The sequence below is a fragment of the Cygnus olor genome, chromosome 21 (assembly GCF_009769625.2).
Source record: "Cygnus olor isolate bCygOlo1 chromosome 21, bCygOlo1.pri.v2, whole genome shotgun sequence".
Classification (NCBI taxonomy): domain Eukaryota; kingdom Metazoa; phylum Chordata; class Aves; order Anseriformes; family Anatidae; genus Cygnus; species Cygnus olor.
In genome coordinates this window covers 7,470,821-7,487,454 of record NC_049189.1, presented here as the reverse complement: position 1 = coordinate 7,487,454, position 16,634 = coordinate 7,470,821, and the positions used below count along the sequence as shown (strand labels likewise).

The following is a 16,634-nucleotide window of genomic DNA, read 5'->3' as shown; positions in this document are numbered from 1 at the left end:
TACATCTCTACAGAAGCAGGGTGCCCAAAACAAGATGCAGTGCTCCAGGTGGAACCTCACCATAGCCTTGAACAATCAGGTAATAACTTCCCATCGCCTTTTTTTTCTAATCCTCCCCTTGTGCAGCCTGCATTGGCCTGCTTTGCTGCAGCTCACCATTGCATCCCCAGCTCCATCTCATCACCAGCATCTCCCCAAGCCCTCTCCATCTTGAGTGTGTGGCAGATTGTCATCCATCAAGTGACCAGGGTCGTCTTAGGACACAAATGTTCATCTCCGTTTCACCCGCTGTGTCCTAGACTACTCCCCTATGGTGCTGAAACATCGTTCAGATGTTTTAAGTCACTGAAAGGCATTGACGATATTTCTGGTTTTACTGTTCACTGGCAAACCGTATCATTGTTCAAGCACAGACCTGTAGTAACCGTTTCTGATCACTTTGAAGAGGTCCAGTATGGTCTGTCCCATACTTACCAGAAAGGATTCAGAAACATTGCATTCTGTTCCTGGCTCTGGTTCTGATTCACTTTGTGTGGCCTTGGGAAAGTCATTTCACTTGTCTCCACACATTTTCCACTGGAGTGGAAAAGATTACGTAAATGAAACATCACTGCTATACAACAGCAGCCCTGGAGTCCTTCCATAGCAATCCTTTGCCATTTGTGATGAACATTTTGGGGGTATGGCCATTTTATCTGCATCTATTCAATGTAAATACACCAACTGCAATAACATTGATTAGCATAGGAAGCAAATATTTCTCCTTGCCTTCTAAGAAACTCCAGTCAGAGAAGACCATAAGCATTCCTTTAATCAATAGCCTATCTGCCTCTCAAAAACAAACAAACAAACAAAACAAACAAAAAAAAAACAACAGAATTTGGGTTGATGGGGAATTATCTAAAGCTTGTAAGATTCTGTTAGCTCCTATTTATAACACCGTTCTCAGCACTAGAAATCCTCATCTGATGCTCAGGTAACATGCTGATGGATGGATTGTAAGTACTCGGCTAGATGAAGCCCTTTACATCAAATGCCTTTTATAATACAACCAAATCCTACAGCAAAATAAATGCCCCATTTAAATTAATGGCTGAACTCCCACATACCTCACTGGAGCTTGGATTTCACTCCTGACGTTTCAAATTCTATTTAAAAGGCATTATTAAATTTTATATTGAGTTGAAATAAAACCAGGTCTTCTAGGATGTGATATTTGTTTCCATTCCTTCTGCTGTTCAGACTGGTGGGCACTGGATGGAGTCTGTTCAGAGGCTGCTCATGCTAAGCTAGTGAGGTAAAGCTGGGGCAGTGGAGCACCAGCTTTCTTTAACCCACACCGAAGTGGAAGTACAGAGTCAGTCATTGCTCATTTCTGCCAGTGTGAATCAGGATTGTGCTTGAAGTCAGTGAAGGTAAGGAAGTTTAATGTGAAGTTCACTCCTCAAGCCCTGAAATTTATTTGGAAATGCTATTAGACTGAACAAATCAGATATTTTCTAAGCACAAAAAGTGTGAAGCACTGTCCTGCTTCTTGGCCTGACTGCAAAATCAAATTTAATGGGCACACATACTGGATTGGCATATTGGGATACAACTCAGCTGGGTCTAGTGATTTAGAAAATATTCAAAATTAATTGCTTGGCTTTGTGAGTGCACTGTTAGTGATTGCTACATAAGTCATTTTAGTCCTACCTAGGGGCATATTTGCATATATTTATCCTCCTTTCAAGTGAAGATCTTTGGGGAAACTATTTATCTCCTCCCAACTCTTTCTTCGTCTTTCAGTAGTCTTACAGTCACCTCTTCATTTTGTTTCTATTTAATATATGTATAGAATAATCAGCTCTTCCTATTCCCACCAAGTGAAAATGAATCCACAGAGATCAAAAAGCATTAATATGAGGAAAGGTGCCTTCTGCAAGAGAGAAGGAAAAGATTAGCTGAAAAGACTGCAAAGAAAAGATGCAAAAGATTAAGCTGGGTCCCCACCAAGTAGCTAAGAACAGATGTTGAGGACAGCACATGACCTCCCCAAAGCAGAAGCTGAATCAACCATGAATGACAGAGACCAACCTCTCACAGAGGAGCTCACAGTGCACTGGCAGCTTGCTCCACGTAGTGTAATACCAAAAGACCTAACACCTTTCCCAACATGACTATCAGGCAGATAGTCGGGCCGGGAAAGCACGAGTATGAATATCAGTCAGATATTCACTCCCTGCTAACTGGTGTAAAAGTTGACACCACAGAATCTGCAACAAAGAGAGATTTCAGCCTACAAACAGATTCTTCACAGCAGAATTTCCTAGATGTTTCTGATTAGGATTAAATATTCAAACCAATTGTGTTTCCCTTTCCCAAAGACAGGATTTCTACCTCTTCCTAGGGAAACAGTACCACAGCCTCAGAAGTACTGCCCACTGCCAGGAGACCCTTCCTCTGCCTTTTCCTTTTCAGTTGCCACCTGGTATCCAGTTTGCATTCCTTTGGGACTACCCGGCAGCTTCTTTGGAGTTAACACCCTTCAGCTGGTTGCAGATGATTACGTCTTCCCTTTATTCAGAACTTAGCCAGGCTCAGCAGTTTCTAAATGCAGCATTTTTCTAAGGCAGCCTCTGATTTTGGATGCTTTACGCTCTGTCAAATCAGGTGCACAAAACCAGAGACACGCAGCATTGGGAGTCACTCCAGAAAATGCTGTCCACAGGCTCCTGCCTCCCAATCATTCTGGTTTTTGGATCTGATCTCCTTACAACGTCTCTGTGTCCTCCTGGTCATGAGATAGTGCAGCACCACTTGAGGGTAGATGGCAAGTCTGCAGTGTCTCAGGGCCTGATGCCTGTTGGCTAGGCATCTCCGCAAGCCCAGAGCAAACCAGTGATGCAGGACAGGAGATGTGGGGACTCTGAGGATGTGAAGCCTGTCCAACATGGCCCGGACCATCCCTGTACATCCCATGGAGATCTTGGCCAGAGAGGCCGTCCAGCAGGCAGGTCTGCAGGGGCAAGGTTTTATCAGACCAACCTGTTATCCCCCCTTTCCCCTCCCTGACACGCACACACCCTTCTCTATCTGAGCAGTATCTCTCCCTATCACTTGTCTGTCCCTCGAGCCCCTCCTGCCCCCCAACCTCCAAACCTAAAATCTGAAGGCCTGATTGCACAGATTGAGGGCCCTAATTGCACTTGCCTTTCCAAAGCCACATTCGTTTATCATAAAGGGTGCACATTTCCCCTGCTACAGTTTCCACGGCCAGAGGCCCTGAGGGCCAGCTCAGAAATGGAGGGAATTAATTACATTTTTTTAACTCTTTTAAAGTATGGGAGAAAGTGATGAAACGTCCTGGGAGGGGGGGATGGGGGGGGGGGGGGGAGCTGCAGAGATGAGGGTGGGGAGTGCAGCAGCAGCAGGAGGCAAGAGGGGGGGGGGGGCTCGCTCTTTCATCCATGAGGGTCTTTGTTCATTAACCTTGGTCTCCCCAACACATCGAGACCCGTACCCTCTCTCCCCCATGACAAATGACCTCCGGAAGGGGTAGGAACAAGGCCGAAGGCTCCTAGCACTGTGGCTGTTATTGACTTAGCCTAAAGTGCAAGCCCACGCCAAGCCTGTGACTGATTTGGGACAGCAGCAAAGGGAAAGGAGATGGGGAAAGGGAGAGAGACAACCGATGAGAGGGAGGGGAAAAGGAAGGCTGTCACTCACTGTGATGGACAGGTAGCAGATTTCCCTCCAGATAAAACCTTACAGATGTGAAGTGGGTATTGATTTTTAGTTAGTGATGATAATGCACCAAGAAGTAATAAATTATAAGAAAGCAAGGTCAAAAAGAAAAGGTAAAAGGACTTTGCATTCTTGAGGAGGGTATTTCTCCAGATGCCCCAGAATTTCCTAAGTTCAAAAGTTGCCTGGAAAATGAGTTTATCCAGCTGAAACAAGAAGTCAGATAATGCTGGCCTGCTGAGGCTGAAGGACTCATGTAGGGTTATCCATGCTGGGCGGCTGCAGAGCAAAGGGGGAGTAGAAATCTATGGTTTGCTCTTGTTATTTCTGACACCTTCATGTCCTGGGGTGGGGAAGATCAGATGCTGTCCTTGTGCAAACGGAGTTGGGGGGAGGGGGGGTGGCTGGCAGTCCCAAATTGCTCACAGTATGCCTGGAAAAGGCAGATGTTTCCCACGGTCAGCGTTGCTGAGGAGGGAACGGGCTCTTTGGGGCTCCTGGCTCCGCTGAGCCCTGCAGCCGGTATCAGAGCTGGTCTGCAGTACACAGACACCCTACCCCTGCGGGAGCATCCAGCAGGGACGTGCATCTCACAGTCACCTTCCAGCATCTTGCCTCTCTGACCTCTGCTCGCTTACATGTCCTTTCACCACCCTGGCATCATCATGGTGAAATATCAGCATCCTTCTGTCTCACTATTCATTTCCAGAGGGTAATAAAGACCATCTTTTTATGAAAGAGGTCTTAGAATGGGGTGAATTGTCCTTTAGAAGTGTCAGTCTCTCTGTAGAGGGATTCTGGAGGATTAGAAGAGACTAGAAACTTAACTTCACGTGGCTAAGGGCAGTTGAGTTGAGTCCTAGCTTAAGTGACTTGCACAAGCCCTTGCAAGTCAGTAGCAGAGCCAGGATTAGAAATCAGTCCTGATTCTGACTGACTAAAGCCAATTACTGTCTTTAGTAGGATTTGTGCAAGTGTCTTCTCCAGTCTCAGCTCCTCTCACTTTGAAGAGTGTGAATCTGGGTTTCATTTACCAACATTGCTTTACAACCCCCTTTCTTTTTAAACAGGCCATAGCGGAAGTGTTAATATGACTTCTGCTTGCTTTAAGACCTTTATATTTTTCCTGAGTAATATAAAGCAGCTGACTCTTTTGGGGATATGGCCAAGACGGAGAGCACTAGAAAACCCTCCAGTCTCTGAGTGGTTCCAGTTGCCCATTGTTTTCTAGTGCATGATTTCTTCCTGCACCTGCAGAGGTTTGCAGTGCATGCATCAAATCCACAGTCCAGCAGCCCTGCCAGACCTGGACGGCTCATGGAGGGAGCATCAAAATGGCCCTACTTAGTGCTGCCCAAGCTGGAGCTTGCCCAAAATAACTCATAATTCCTGCGTCTGTGTATTAGCACATGCAAGAAGGATGTTTATTGTTTTAAACATCTGATTCTGCTTGCAAATGAAATCTGATGATGTTTTGTGGCTGCCACATTCGTGAGTGTCCTGGATATCCATCGGGGCAAGGCGGTGCAGAGTGTGACACCAACAGCCCAGGCGAGGCTGATGCTAGGAGGTATGTCTGCAGCCAGCAGCACTGAGGGGCAGAGAGGGAGGATTCGTAGCTGAGACAGATCAAAGTTCATGACCCAGCTTTAGTGGAAGGTTACAAACAACTTAGCAGCTGGAAAACTACATTCAGGCTACACTCCCATGATTTCCCTGCTGCAAAAGCCTTGAGGCAGAGAGGTTTATGTTACATCCATCCTGACAGCCCTATTCTCATATTAATCCAGTCAGTATTGCATATTTAAATGCAATTTCCTTTCTTCATCCCCCTGTATGTCAGTCTTTGTGCTGTCATGGGGCAGGGAGTTCCATGGGCACAATTTGTGAACAGTTGTGACTAAACAACTTCATCTAGATACCGCGAGGCTTCACTGGTGTGATTAAGAAGCTGTGCCTGGAGGGTCTGGAGGGCTGGAGGTAATTTAGGCCCTGTTGGAGCACAGTCTGCCCTGGTTCTTGAAACAGCTAAGCTGGTTTTAACTTTTGGGGACCAGTAGGAAACTCTAAGCTCAGCGCAGGCTAAAAAACCTGAAGGAGGAAAGGGTATGTGAACCTTCTCCGAGCTCCAAGCTGCCAACACTGTGCTTTTTGTACAAAGCTCATTCCTGCATCTCTGCACCTAACTGCAGGCAAACCCAGTGGTCAGAGTTAGACTGATTTTCCAGGCTTTTTAACTACCCCCTCCCCAGTACCTCCCTACCACCTCCTGCTCCGCAGGGGTCTAGCCACCCCTGCTTCCAAATCCCCCTCCCAGACAAATGCCTGGGAAGGGTCTCAGGCCAGCTGAGTCGGGAGGTGGCATCACATCAAGGCAAAGCATCATGGCAGGACTCCGGAGTCCTTCCGGGGGGGAGGAGAAGCTTTAGAAAGCAAAGGCCAGCGCCAAGCCTAAGCCTCTGTTCCAGAAGGAAGGTGAGGGAGGAGGGGATGGGGAAGGTGTCGGGGTGAGGAGGAAGGGGAGACGCCGCTCTATACAACCCCTCTTGTGTCCTTCCAGAGAATGTATCCTCCGCACAATAGCTCACCAGGCCGCTGGTGGGGGATAAAGGGCTCATTTTACCACTTGCCAGGCTCCAAATATTTCCAATTTGCCACTTTAATTGATGTCAATAAGGTTATGCTAAATTCGGAGATTTTCAGCCGCTCGGCATCTGAGCACTGGCCTGGCCCCCCGAGGTGACAGGCTGTCCCCTCTCCCCCCACCTCTCCACAGCACAAATGTGGCAAGGCACGCCTGCGGCGGCCGGCACAGATCAACGAGAGGCATCAGGAGTTCCCTTCCTTCCCTCGCCGCAGCCCTGCTCCTGCAAACTCTTTACACTCTTAACTTGGCAGCCTGAGGGTCATTTTGCTGATTGCAGAAGGCAATTGCATTAAAGTACTGGCGGGATCAGGGCACTGGTGTGAAGGCCTGTAGGCAGCAGCTTACCCCAAACTCACCCGCAGGAACAAATCTGGCATTTTTGTGGGGAAAAAAAGAAAAAAGAAAAAAAAAAAGTTCATCTGTTTCAGGTCTCAAAGCAGGAAGATAGCTTGTGTGCAAATTTAATTACATTTTAAAACCAAGCACTATACTGAAATGAGCTGAACTGGGACTTGTTATCCTTTAATGCACAGACTTTTGAGGGTAAAGAGAGCTTTGACATTTCAGTCCCTACTGCAGAATCTGCATCCAAACCAGGAAGGGTTTGTGTCTGGTTCGGTTAGGGACCTTCACAAACCATCCCCATTCAGACTTCCAGAGACAGTGGCTGTCTTCAGAGTCCCTTTTTCAAAATGCAGATCATGGCTTGATGTCTCGTGGGTCCCCTCTTCAGCGAGGGCTGTGCACAGGAAGGGAGGATTTGCTAGCTCACGGCAGCGTGTGTCGAGCAGGTTTCTCCCTGTTTTATTCCTTTCTCTAGTGTTCATTTGGAACAGCACAGCTAACGTTGTTCAGAGGGCAGCAAAAAACAGACCAAAGACTGAGTGTGCCATGAAGGAACCTCTCCATTACCCGTTAGGAAGCTCTTTCATATAAAGCGTTAAGCACAGGGGAGCCAAATGTGGAGTCTGTCTTAGGTGAAGGCAGGCCTTCATTTTCCATCTGAGTTAAAGCTATATTGATACAGTGTATTATACTGATAGAGCACCAGTATATATAGACAGCCTCTCCCTGGTATGCATGAAGGCAGCTGCACATGTACCCTTTCTCCTCTGGATGATGGCGTGTTGTCTCCTGTGTTTCTCCAGGTGATGAGCATCCTGAGCAACCCCAGTGGGGTTCCTCCACAGCCCCAGGCTGACTTCTCCATCTCTCCCCTTCACGGTGGCTTGGACACTACCAACTCCATCTCTGCCAGCTGCAGCCAGCGGAGTGACTCCATCAAGTCCGTGGACAGCCTCCCAACTTCGCAGTCCTACTGTCCTCCCACCTACAGCACTACCAGTTACAGTGTGGACCCAGTGGCTGGCTACCAATATGGACAGTATGGACAAAGTAAGTGTGCTGAATGTATTCCTAATTCCTCTGTGCAGGGAATAGGAGAGGAGAGGGAGGGGATCTATGAAGGTATGGATATTGTTTTGGAAGGGATTGCATGGAAATCTGTCCATCTAGAGAGAAAAAGGGAATCTGGTCACCAGATAGATGGAGCTTGCTCCACGTAGAGAGATTGCTCCCAGAACCCTTACAGTCCAATTCAAAAGTCCTAATTAAAATATTTTAGGTAAAACATTTCTATTAGTAAAGAAGAACAGGAATTCCCAGATCTCTTCACTTCCCCATCTCCAGTTCTTGCTTCTCCAAAAGCCCTGCTTTCACCCTGTTCACCCTGCTCAGCCAAAGGAAAGCTGGGATTTTAATGCCATCCCCTAGTGATGCAGAGCAATGTATGTTGCTTCCTCCCCTGCCCTCCATAATGTAAGGGCTGGGTCCACACTCAGAGTTTTTGCTACAAAAAGCCATTAAGCCAGTGCCTGTCGACTGGGCTGTGGTTCTACTAAGAATGAAGTGAGGCTGGAACTGTAATCCAGAACCCAAAGCTCAGACCTAGAAGGCAGTGAGACCCTTGGAGGGTCTGTTTCTCCTCCAGAAAGCCTGGCAAAGGGCTCACCTGCCAGTGTTAACCTAATAATAAGTGTGGTGTTGTGAGAGAGTGATCCGCGGAGGGTTAAAGGTGCATCCTCTTCCTCCTGGAGCACTCCTGCTTGCCCATAGCTTGTCCTCAGTGACCTTTCTTTCCATTTGGCTGTGGCTTTTTATTCCCCTCTCCGTCACAGCCCTTTAATGTCTTTAACTTCTACAGCTAAATGAGAACCGGCTGTGGCGGCAGACGGGATCAATAGTAGCTTCCCCCCACCCCTCCTTTTTTTGTTTTTCGGGAGTTTGATCTGTGACCCCTTGACCTTCCCCTCGCTTCTGAATGTGAGGCTGGACACACGTGCTATTGATAAAAATCTTAAACAAATTCCAATACCATGTATTTCCAATAAAGATTCCCTTAGGCAAGACGTTAGTCACACCCATGTGTGTAAAAAATAAAATAAGGAGGACGATCTACATTTTCTGAGAGAGAACAGCCAGCAAAGGAGAGGGAAAGAGAAAGAAGGGTTTGTCTTGGTTGCTGCAGGAATTTTACTTGGGCCTCTCCTTGTGCTCATGAAGAGCTACTCACCCAGCCCTATTTATGTTGTTTCATTTGCCTCCCTTTCCTGATTTCTGTCACACAGCTCCCTCTTTTCAATTTAGAAGTCCAGTATAGAGCCCACTGGGCTTGGTTTGGAGCGGGAGTATTTTTCTGTTAATAATCACAGGAGTCCAGGCTGCTAACAGCAAATCTTGCATGGTCAACAGAATTAGTCCAGATGTGTCCCATGCCCACAGACATCCAGGTAGCTAATCATGAAGGCTTCATGCTCGGGCAAGGAAGGTAGGTGAGAAACCACCACGCACTATCCAGAATGCTGCTGCTCTGCAGTGCGGGGAACTGGAGTCGCACCCAGCATGACAGCAAGTTTTACACATAAAGCTGCTAACAATTTGCATGGCAGCTGCAGCACAAACCAGCTGTAGCTGTTCTAATGTGGGATCTACGTTAAGCAGCAAATTCTCCATGTGTGCATGTATATGTATAGATATTTATATGTACAGGTAAATTCAGGCAGTATATGTCTGCTTCACTACAAACATTTCTTATAATGAGCTCCATTTATAATAATCTCTATTTGAGGAAACAGTTTTCATTGCTAATTAGTCCTGCTAGAGCAGGCACTTACATGAAGTTGACCTTGATATAACAAATTTTTTTCTTGTCTTTCTCGGTGCATCTTGAATTTAGCAGATACTTCTAACTCCTTCCAGATTTAATTCTTCACTGCTTCTCTTTGAATGCTGATCAGTGTGAGATGACCTCCATAGAAGCATTATTTATTGATACTCAGTTCAAACTATGTATTTCTTCATTCTGTGATGTGGCAAAAAAATATCAAAACCCTTTTTGGCTTCCCCTGTATTAAACCAACAAAACATAACTTTGACTTCTGGTGTAGGATACCCTGGTGCCTTTTAACTCTTCCCACAGGAATACAGGAACAAAAAGCAGTATTGAGAGTTGAAAGCGGGTGGTGGTTTTTTTTTTTTTTCTTTTTTTCTTTTTTGTTTTCTTTTTTTTTTTCAGGAGGATAGGGTTGCCATCGAATTTCCATTTTGCTGGGTACAGCCAAGGGCAGTATGAACAGCTCCAACCATTCACTTTGCTCTCCCTCCTTTCCCAAGTATGCATTCGAATTCACCCAGAGCACAGGCACCAGCAAGAAAAGAGGCACAACCACACACACGTGCCTGAGGAGTGAATTCCCTCTTTACATACAGCTTCTCAAAGTCATTATTTAATGTCGTGACCTGAAATATCAGGGGACCAGACTGATAAGGTCTGGACAAGAGCCGTAACTTGGGGTCTTTCCCAGACTCTAATCCTAGGTATCTCCTTGAAGCTGGAGGCACCATAACACAACTTTGTAGAGACCAGTGCTTGAGACAAGCTACTCCAGAATCCCAGTCCATGGGGAGCACCAGCCAGCATGCCATCCCCAAGTGCCCAACTCAGATCTGAAAGGACCCTGCTACCAGTAGAAGCTGTGCTTCCATATAATCTACCCTGAGATGAGCCTGCTTGCTTCCAGCATGCCAGCCTGTGTTATCCCAGCCGGTGAGGAGAAGAGATGCCAGATTAATGTGGTCCTTGTGGTTCCCAAAGGCCGGAGCTGTGTTAATGATGCCGGTGCTGGAACGCAGAAGCGTGAAAGGAATTCTAATAGATATGACAACTCTAATAAGAATTTGTGTCTAGAAGGGACCTCCTCTGGGGCAGGCATCTGACAAGACGTTGATGGCTGAAATTTGTTTACTCATTGGCACTGATTGTACATCTCCTGCCAGCTTCTTATTAATCTAATTTGAGACATTAAAGCTAGTGAAAGGGAGAGACTTTGACTGAAGCTCAGCTAATGAGCAATGTCACCATCCTGCCCTGCTCCTCGTCCCCCTCAGACCACGGGGCAGTCAGGCGAGCTGGGATGCAGGTTCACACACTGCCTCAGGAGCTGTGGCTGCATTTCTCACCAAGACAAAGCAGTTTCCTGTAGGAAGGAGGGGTGAAGGCAGGCGACAGAGCTCACAGAGATGAGTCAGCATGCAATGGGTGAGTCAGATTCAAGCCCCATCCAGATTGGGGAGGTCCCACTGAAATCTTTGCAGCTATTTACACCGGCATCACTGCGTGCAGGGCTTGGATTTGCAGGTAGCATGGCGAGGTGAAGTTGGAGGTCTGATCCTGCTGGCTTTCTTCTCAGGCTCATCTTCAGGCAGCTCCTCTGGAAACACCATTTTCCATAGTAGAAGTAGACTTTTAGCTCTTTTTGGTAGGTCCATGGAGAGATTTGAGGGACCACAGCATCACACATGAAGTGGACTCTGCACTCCACAGCAGTGCTTAACCCTGTCAGTTTTTTCTAGCAGGACTGTTTTCACTCTTTCCTAGGAGTATAACAGGGCCTTTGTGCCTGGGACAACCGCTGAATTAGGCCTCTCTTCTAAGAGTCAGGCTGCAAGGTCTATTGGTTACACATCCTTTGATGTCAAATGCTTCGTTTCCACAAAAAGCTAATCCTCATGTTGTGCTGTTTTCTCGCCCTCCTTCCCCTCCCTCCCCCACTTCAGCTGCTGTTGATTATTTGGCCAAGAACGTGAGCCTGTCTACACAGCGTAGGATGAAGCTGGGAGAACATTCAGCTGTTCTGGGTCTCCTACCGGTAGAGACAGGCCAAGCTTACTGAAGAGTCCAACTGTGCCAACAACCCACTCCAGCAACTTGGTACCACTGGAGAAAACACCACCAGCCTTCCAGAGATCTGCCTGTACCCGGACCCTACTCCTTCCCAATTCCCTTCCACCTCGCACCAAATTGAGCTGTGAAGGAGACAGAAACGATGGGGAGGGGTCTCCAAGTATCTAGCTCCTCCCAGAGCACTCAGAGGCAAGCCTGGCCTCAATGACCTGACTTCTGTGGCCAGAGACAATGGGTTGGGTACATTTATTACCCCTGAGTTCATGCCCTCCCTCTAACCTACCTGGCCATGGCATTTTGCCCACACTTAAGGACTTTCCATTGATCTAGGTAGCTGGCATAGTCAAAGCCAAATTGATCTTTTTTTTTCTTTGTAAAAAAAAAAAAGAAATGTTTCATTTTGTTTCCTTTTCTTTCCATTGGTGTAAATTTGGTGAATGTTGTATACAAAGGAATAACCAAGCTGATCGTTAAGGATGATATAATTAGGGACCACAGAAGACCTATGGACCAAATATAAGAACTTGTTTAAAAACAAACAAACAAACAAAAAAACATAAACATAAATTAAAGAGACAGCAGATTTCCCCACCCCACTCTACCCTTCTATTCTCACTGATGGCTTCCCAAAGCAGGGCCAAGGCAAGCCAGATTGCTGCTAAGCAGGGGCAGGATGTAAGTCTGTCCAGCCTGGGACCTTTGGAAAATGTAAATGTAAATTGCTGCGTAAGGACTGGAGACTATGGGCACAGGCACAAGCAACATTTACATTTCCTCTTAGGGACCAAGTTAGACCTGATTATCACTGAAAAGACATGGGCTTCAGATAGCAGCAGCAGATGTGATAGCAAACTCTGGCCTTGCATGCACAGAGGAAGGACACTGGATACAGCTGAGTATGTTGGAGCTTTTGCCCATCCAGTTGAGAAGGATGAGGACTGTTATGGCCCTTCTTTCACTCAGTGGGAGAGAAGTTTGCCATGAGAGCAAAGACAGGAGAGGGAAGAGTCAAACATGTTTGTTAGCTGCCTGCTTGGAGGGGCCAGTGTGCAAAACTGTGTTCTTCTACAAGGAAAGGGCCACCTGAAAGAAAATGGTGCTTCTTCTGAAGGTGCTGACCTGCAGCTGCCTGTCCCTGAGGGATGGATGTGGATGTGGAGTCAGAGGGGAGATGGCCTGAAGAGTCTTTAACAGCATCTAGGAAGGAAACGCGCTCTCTGCCCACAGCATTGCACCTGTTTGTACTGCAGAAGAAAGTACTGTTTACCTTACCGATGGCATTTTGTAAACCCCAGCTACCAGGAGAAATGCTTGCCCTTGTCCATCCCCCCTGCTCTTCCCTCATCCCTCTCATTTTGCGTCCTGTTCTGTACAATGTGATCTCTCGGCTCCTTCCCTCTGCTTTTCATTTTGGTGCTGGAGACTCTCCCTCTCTAAGCTAGATCTTGTTTTCTAGATTTATCACCCCATTTTTCTGTAGAAGCCAGTGCTCTTGCTTTTGTATCAGCTCACAATTCTGCTCATCACACTGCTCAGCTAAAGGAAGCCAACAATAAGAAGTTATTGCTAAGTCATGAACCACATGGAGTTTTAAATAGTTTCCCTTCTGCATGTGGTAATGATCCTTGACAACTCTTAAGCAGATCTCTAATATATATATAGGCTTTTTTCACTCATCTCCCTGTATTGAGAGGGCTTGCTTCAAGAACACCCTGAAATTTGACCTGGAGACAATGAGGAAAGCTGCCCCTGAGACAACCACCCCTGAGAAAACCATCTTGATGCACAGAATCTGTGCCAGCCAGTGGCCGATTTGTAAAGTCCCATGGCAACAGGCAGTACACAGAGTTATCTACAGTCTGCTGGGGTTTATATTACGCTATTTTATATGTCTACTTAGGAAACATCCTAAAGGATAACAAATATCTGCTTCTGCCCACTGGAGATAACAGGGGACCACATGGTCGGTTGAGTTCTGGTCTAGCATATGTTCCTAGGGCCAGGTTGTTAAAGGAGACACTTCTGCCATGCCCTGTTCTGTTACTGCTGTTTCTTCCATTCTTTCCAAATAATCTGATCTTGTTTTTGCAGCTGAAACAACATTTTTCTGGGGAACTGTCCCCTGCCTTGCCCCATCATCATTTATCATGAACGACCAAGGCGCTTTCTTTTGAGCCATGTGGGCAAGTACCTGTTGGGACCAAAGCAGAGTTTTGTTTCTTATGTTGCTCAGCATCCTATCAGATCCACATGTGGCTTTGATCAGCTTTGCTGTACGGGTGTGACAGAGCCTGCTCTACATTCCTGGAAGTCTGTTAATACACCAGCTTGGCCATTCTGCCTCACACTCACCTGCACATGGCTGTGCAGGAGCTGAGAGGGTGACAACTGCAGGCTGCATTACTGTCATTTATACTGCAGAGAACCTGGTTCAGCCTCTGCTTGTCTGGCTGTATCACACATAAATCTTCCCTCTAGTTGCAAGAGACTTCCCCTGGGTCACAAAGCTTTGGAGCACTTGAAGCTTGCATTCTTCGCTTCCTTTCTCAGGCTAATATATTGCAGCTACAGCTGGATGAACGGATAAGGCCAGAGGCACTGATTTCCTTGAGGTGACTGAAGAGCCAAAATGCACGGACCAGTCACATTACCTCAAGCATCTCCCTTGCTTTGTGCCAGTTTGGAATCTTGGAAAGCAGAAAAAGATGCCATTCTATGTTCTTAATGCTTTAGAGATGATCTAAGGGAGAAATCCCTTTTGAAATCCAATCCTGGCTTAAATGTCATTCCCAACAACAATCACCTTCTGTGACTGTCACAGCTGAACTGGGGCATTGAGGGTGAGAGCAAGGGTGTCTGTGGTGGACACCAGCCTAGGGATTAATGCCTGAAACACCTGTTTGAATTTGCTTCTGCATGTCAGCATCATTCTGAGCTGACTGCTAAAACAACAGAGCACGCGATTTTCTTGTGTACCACAAATAATATTTAAGAGGCCAAATGCAGATCACCTCTGCTCTCGGAGCACCTTCAAGTCTACAGCCCCATGCGTCTCCTTGCCACCAGGAAGCGGAGTCTGCATTCAGTGACTGTTGGCCCTGTACCTGCCCTGGATGTTTGTAATCCCTTCTTGTATCCCTGGTACTTTACACTGAAATTTCTGACCAAATGCATTCCTAGCTGCCTGCTAAACTGGAAAGAAAGCTTCAGTTTGTTACGAGAATTGCTTGTCCACAACTGCCACTAGCAAAAACCTGTCAGCTCTCCTCTCCCCTCCATTGTCCTATTTTCCAGTTGTGCATACCCGTGCACGTAGCCCACCTCCCAAGCATCCTCGAAGAGCGGACAGTCAGTCCTAGCAGCAAGTGTGTTCTTGAGCAGGACTTCAAAGCTCAGAGCCGAGTACAGGACCCTGCAAGTAAAATGTCTTAAAAAGAGGGAGCACTGAAGAAACCTGCTTGCCACTTAGCTTCACCAGAAAGTCCATGAACACCCGGGCACTGCTGTAAATAGAGTTCTTAGAGGAATATGAAAAACGCCCCATGCTAGTGCAAATAGCTATTCTCTGACCTTTCCCTTGTGGTCGCACTTTGTACATTAGTTGGAAATTTGGTCATGTGCTGTACGTTTATAGAAAGTTGACATTTTTTTATACTAAAACCACAGTGAGTACCGTGCTAGTTAAAAAAATAAAAATAAAAAAAAGGGGGTGGGGAGGGCAAAACGTAGAAATTTGCCTATTGTGTGTTTTCAAAATACATTCCAGAATCTTTGGGGCGGGATGGGTTTGATTTGGGGAGTTTTTTGGTTTCTTTGTTTTGTTTTAAGGTACATTCATGTATGAAAGTCAAAGTATTTTTTGTTTTGTTTTGTTTTGTTTTATGGATTGCCAACCTCAGTTCTGCTGAAAGAGACAAACTCAGGGGGTAGGGTGGGACAGAACAGAGGGAGGTGCCGTGAAGGCGAAACAAAACCGAGCGTGGAAGAGCAGCAATCGACAACAGGCAAGCAAGCGATGGACAGCGGGACCCTGAAGAATGTGCGGCCGTGGTCGCTCGAAGCAGACCAAACAGGGATTGAGCAGATACTCACCCACTGGTGACTCTGAGGGTGCCTAGGGATCCAAAAACCAGTCATGCACCTCGCACAAAGAAGCCACCAAGCAATGGGACGCACTCCAGAGTCGTTCTCTCAGGTCGACATTTCTTCTGTGCCTGCAGATGAGAACTGACAGCCTTGGGGGAAATGCAGAACCGCCAAGTGGGTTTCTTGTACCTCCCCGCACCCCTCCTTCACCTCTCAACACCATCCTGAGACCACAGAATGGACATTTCCTCACCGTGTCCAGTAACTCAGCAGATTGGCTCCTGTTGCTCAGAGACTTTGTGTATTTAATGCTTCTAACCCGTCATCCCTAACACCTCCATATACCCACCTGGGGAATATCTACATAGCACTATAGGACATTCCTTATTCCTAGTAACTGCGAATATGTTGCTTCTGTGTTTGACTCATAGCCATTTTGCTCCATGTGTAAGCCTGCGTGTGAGTATGTGTGCGTGTGTGCCTGCGTGCGTGCGTGTGTATATATATAATCGCACCATAATTTATTCAGCTATATGGAGTAGTATAGTAGAAAGAGAAACTGGTATTTGCTTTAACTACCTGCTGCCTGTAGGTGTCTCTCTGTAACTCAGGCATAACTGTTATACATTAAAAAAAAAAAAATTAAAAGTGTCTTTAGGTGGCTTGTTTGCTTAACTCACTCTGCAGCATGCCAGGAACAAGGAGAAAAGGTGGTAAATCAAAAATAATTACCCACACACAAACTACAGATGTTTTTGCTAAAAAAAGCAAAATTATGGGCTTCGTTCCTTGATGAAAATGCAGAAAAACTACACAAATAAATGAAACATTTAATCTCACTGTGACTTTTCACAAGGGAAGGACAATTACCTGGCCTGTTCTAAATACAACCATTTCTTTATGCATTCATTTTCAGCAAGTGATTGCAGGGGC

The 16,634-nt window shown here is 46.4% G+C and overlaps 1 protein-coding gene across 8 annotated transcripts in view; it reads left to right on the top strand.

Annotated features, from left to right (window-relative positions):
* PAX7 (paired box 7) overlaps positions 1 to 16,307 on the top strand; it is a 104,966-nt gene extending 88,659 nt beyond the window's left edge. For 4 of the 8 annotated variants that reach the window (XM_040533973.1, XM_040533971.1, XM_040533972.1 and 1 more), the window contains exons 9-11: positions 14 to 79; positions 7,522 to 7,768; positions 11,489 to 16,307. In XM_040533973.1, coding sequence (XP_040389907.1) covers positions 14 to 79; positions 7,522 to 7,768; positions 11,489 to 11,604 — 429 coding nt within the window. In that variant the 3' untranslated portion in view covers positions 11,605 to 16,307. The remainder of the gene's footprint in view (positions 1 to 13; positions 80 to 7,521; positions 7,769 to 11,488) is intronic. The other 4 variants (XM_040533977.1, XM_040533975.1, XM_040533976.1 and 1 more) reach the window with 1 other exon arrangement.
* Positions 16,308 to 16,634: the final 327 nt, after the last annotated feature.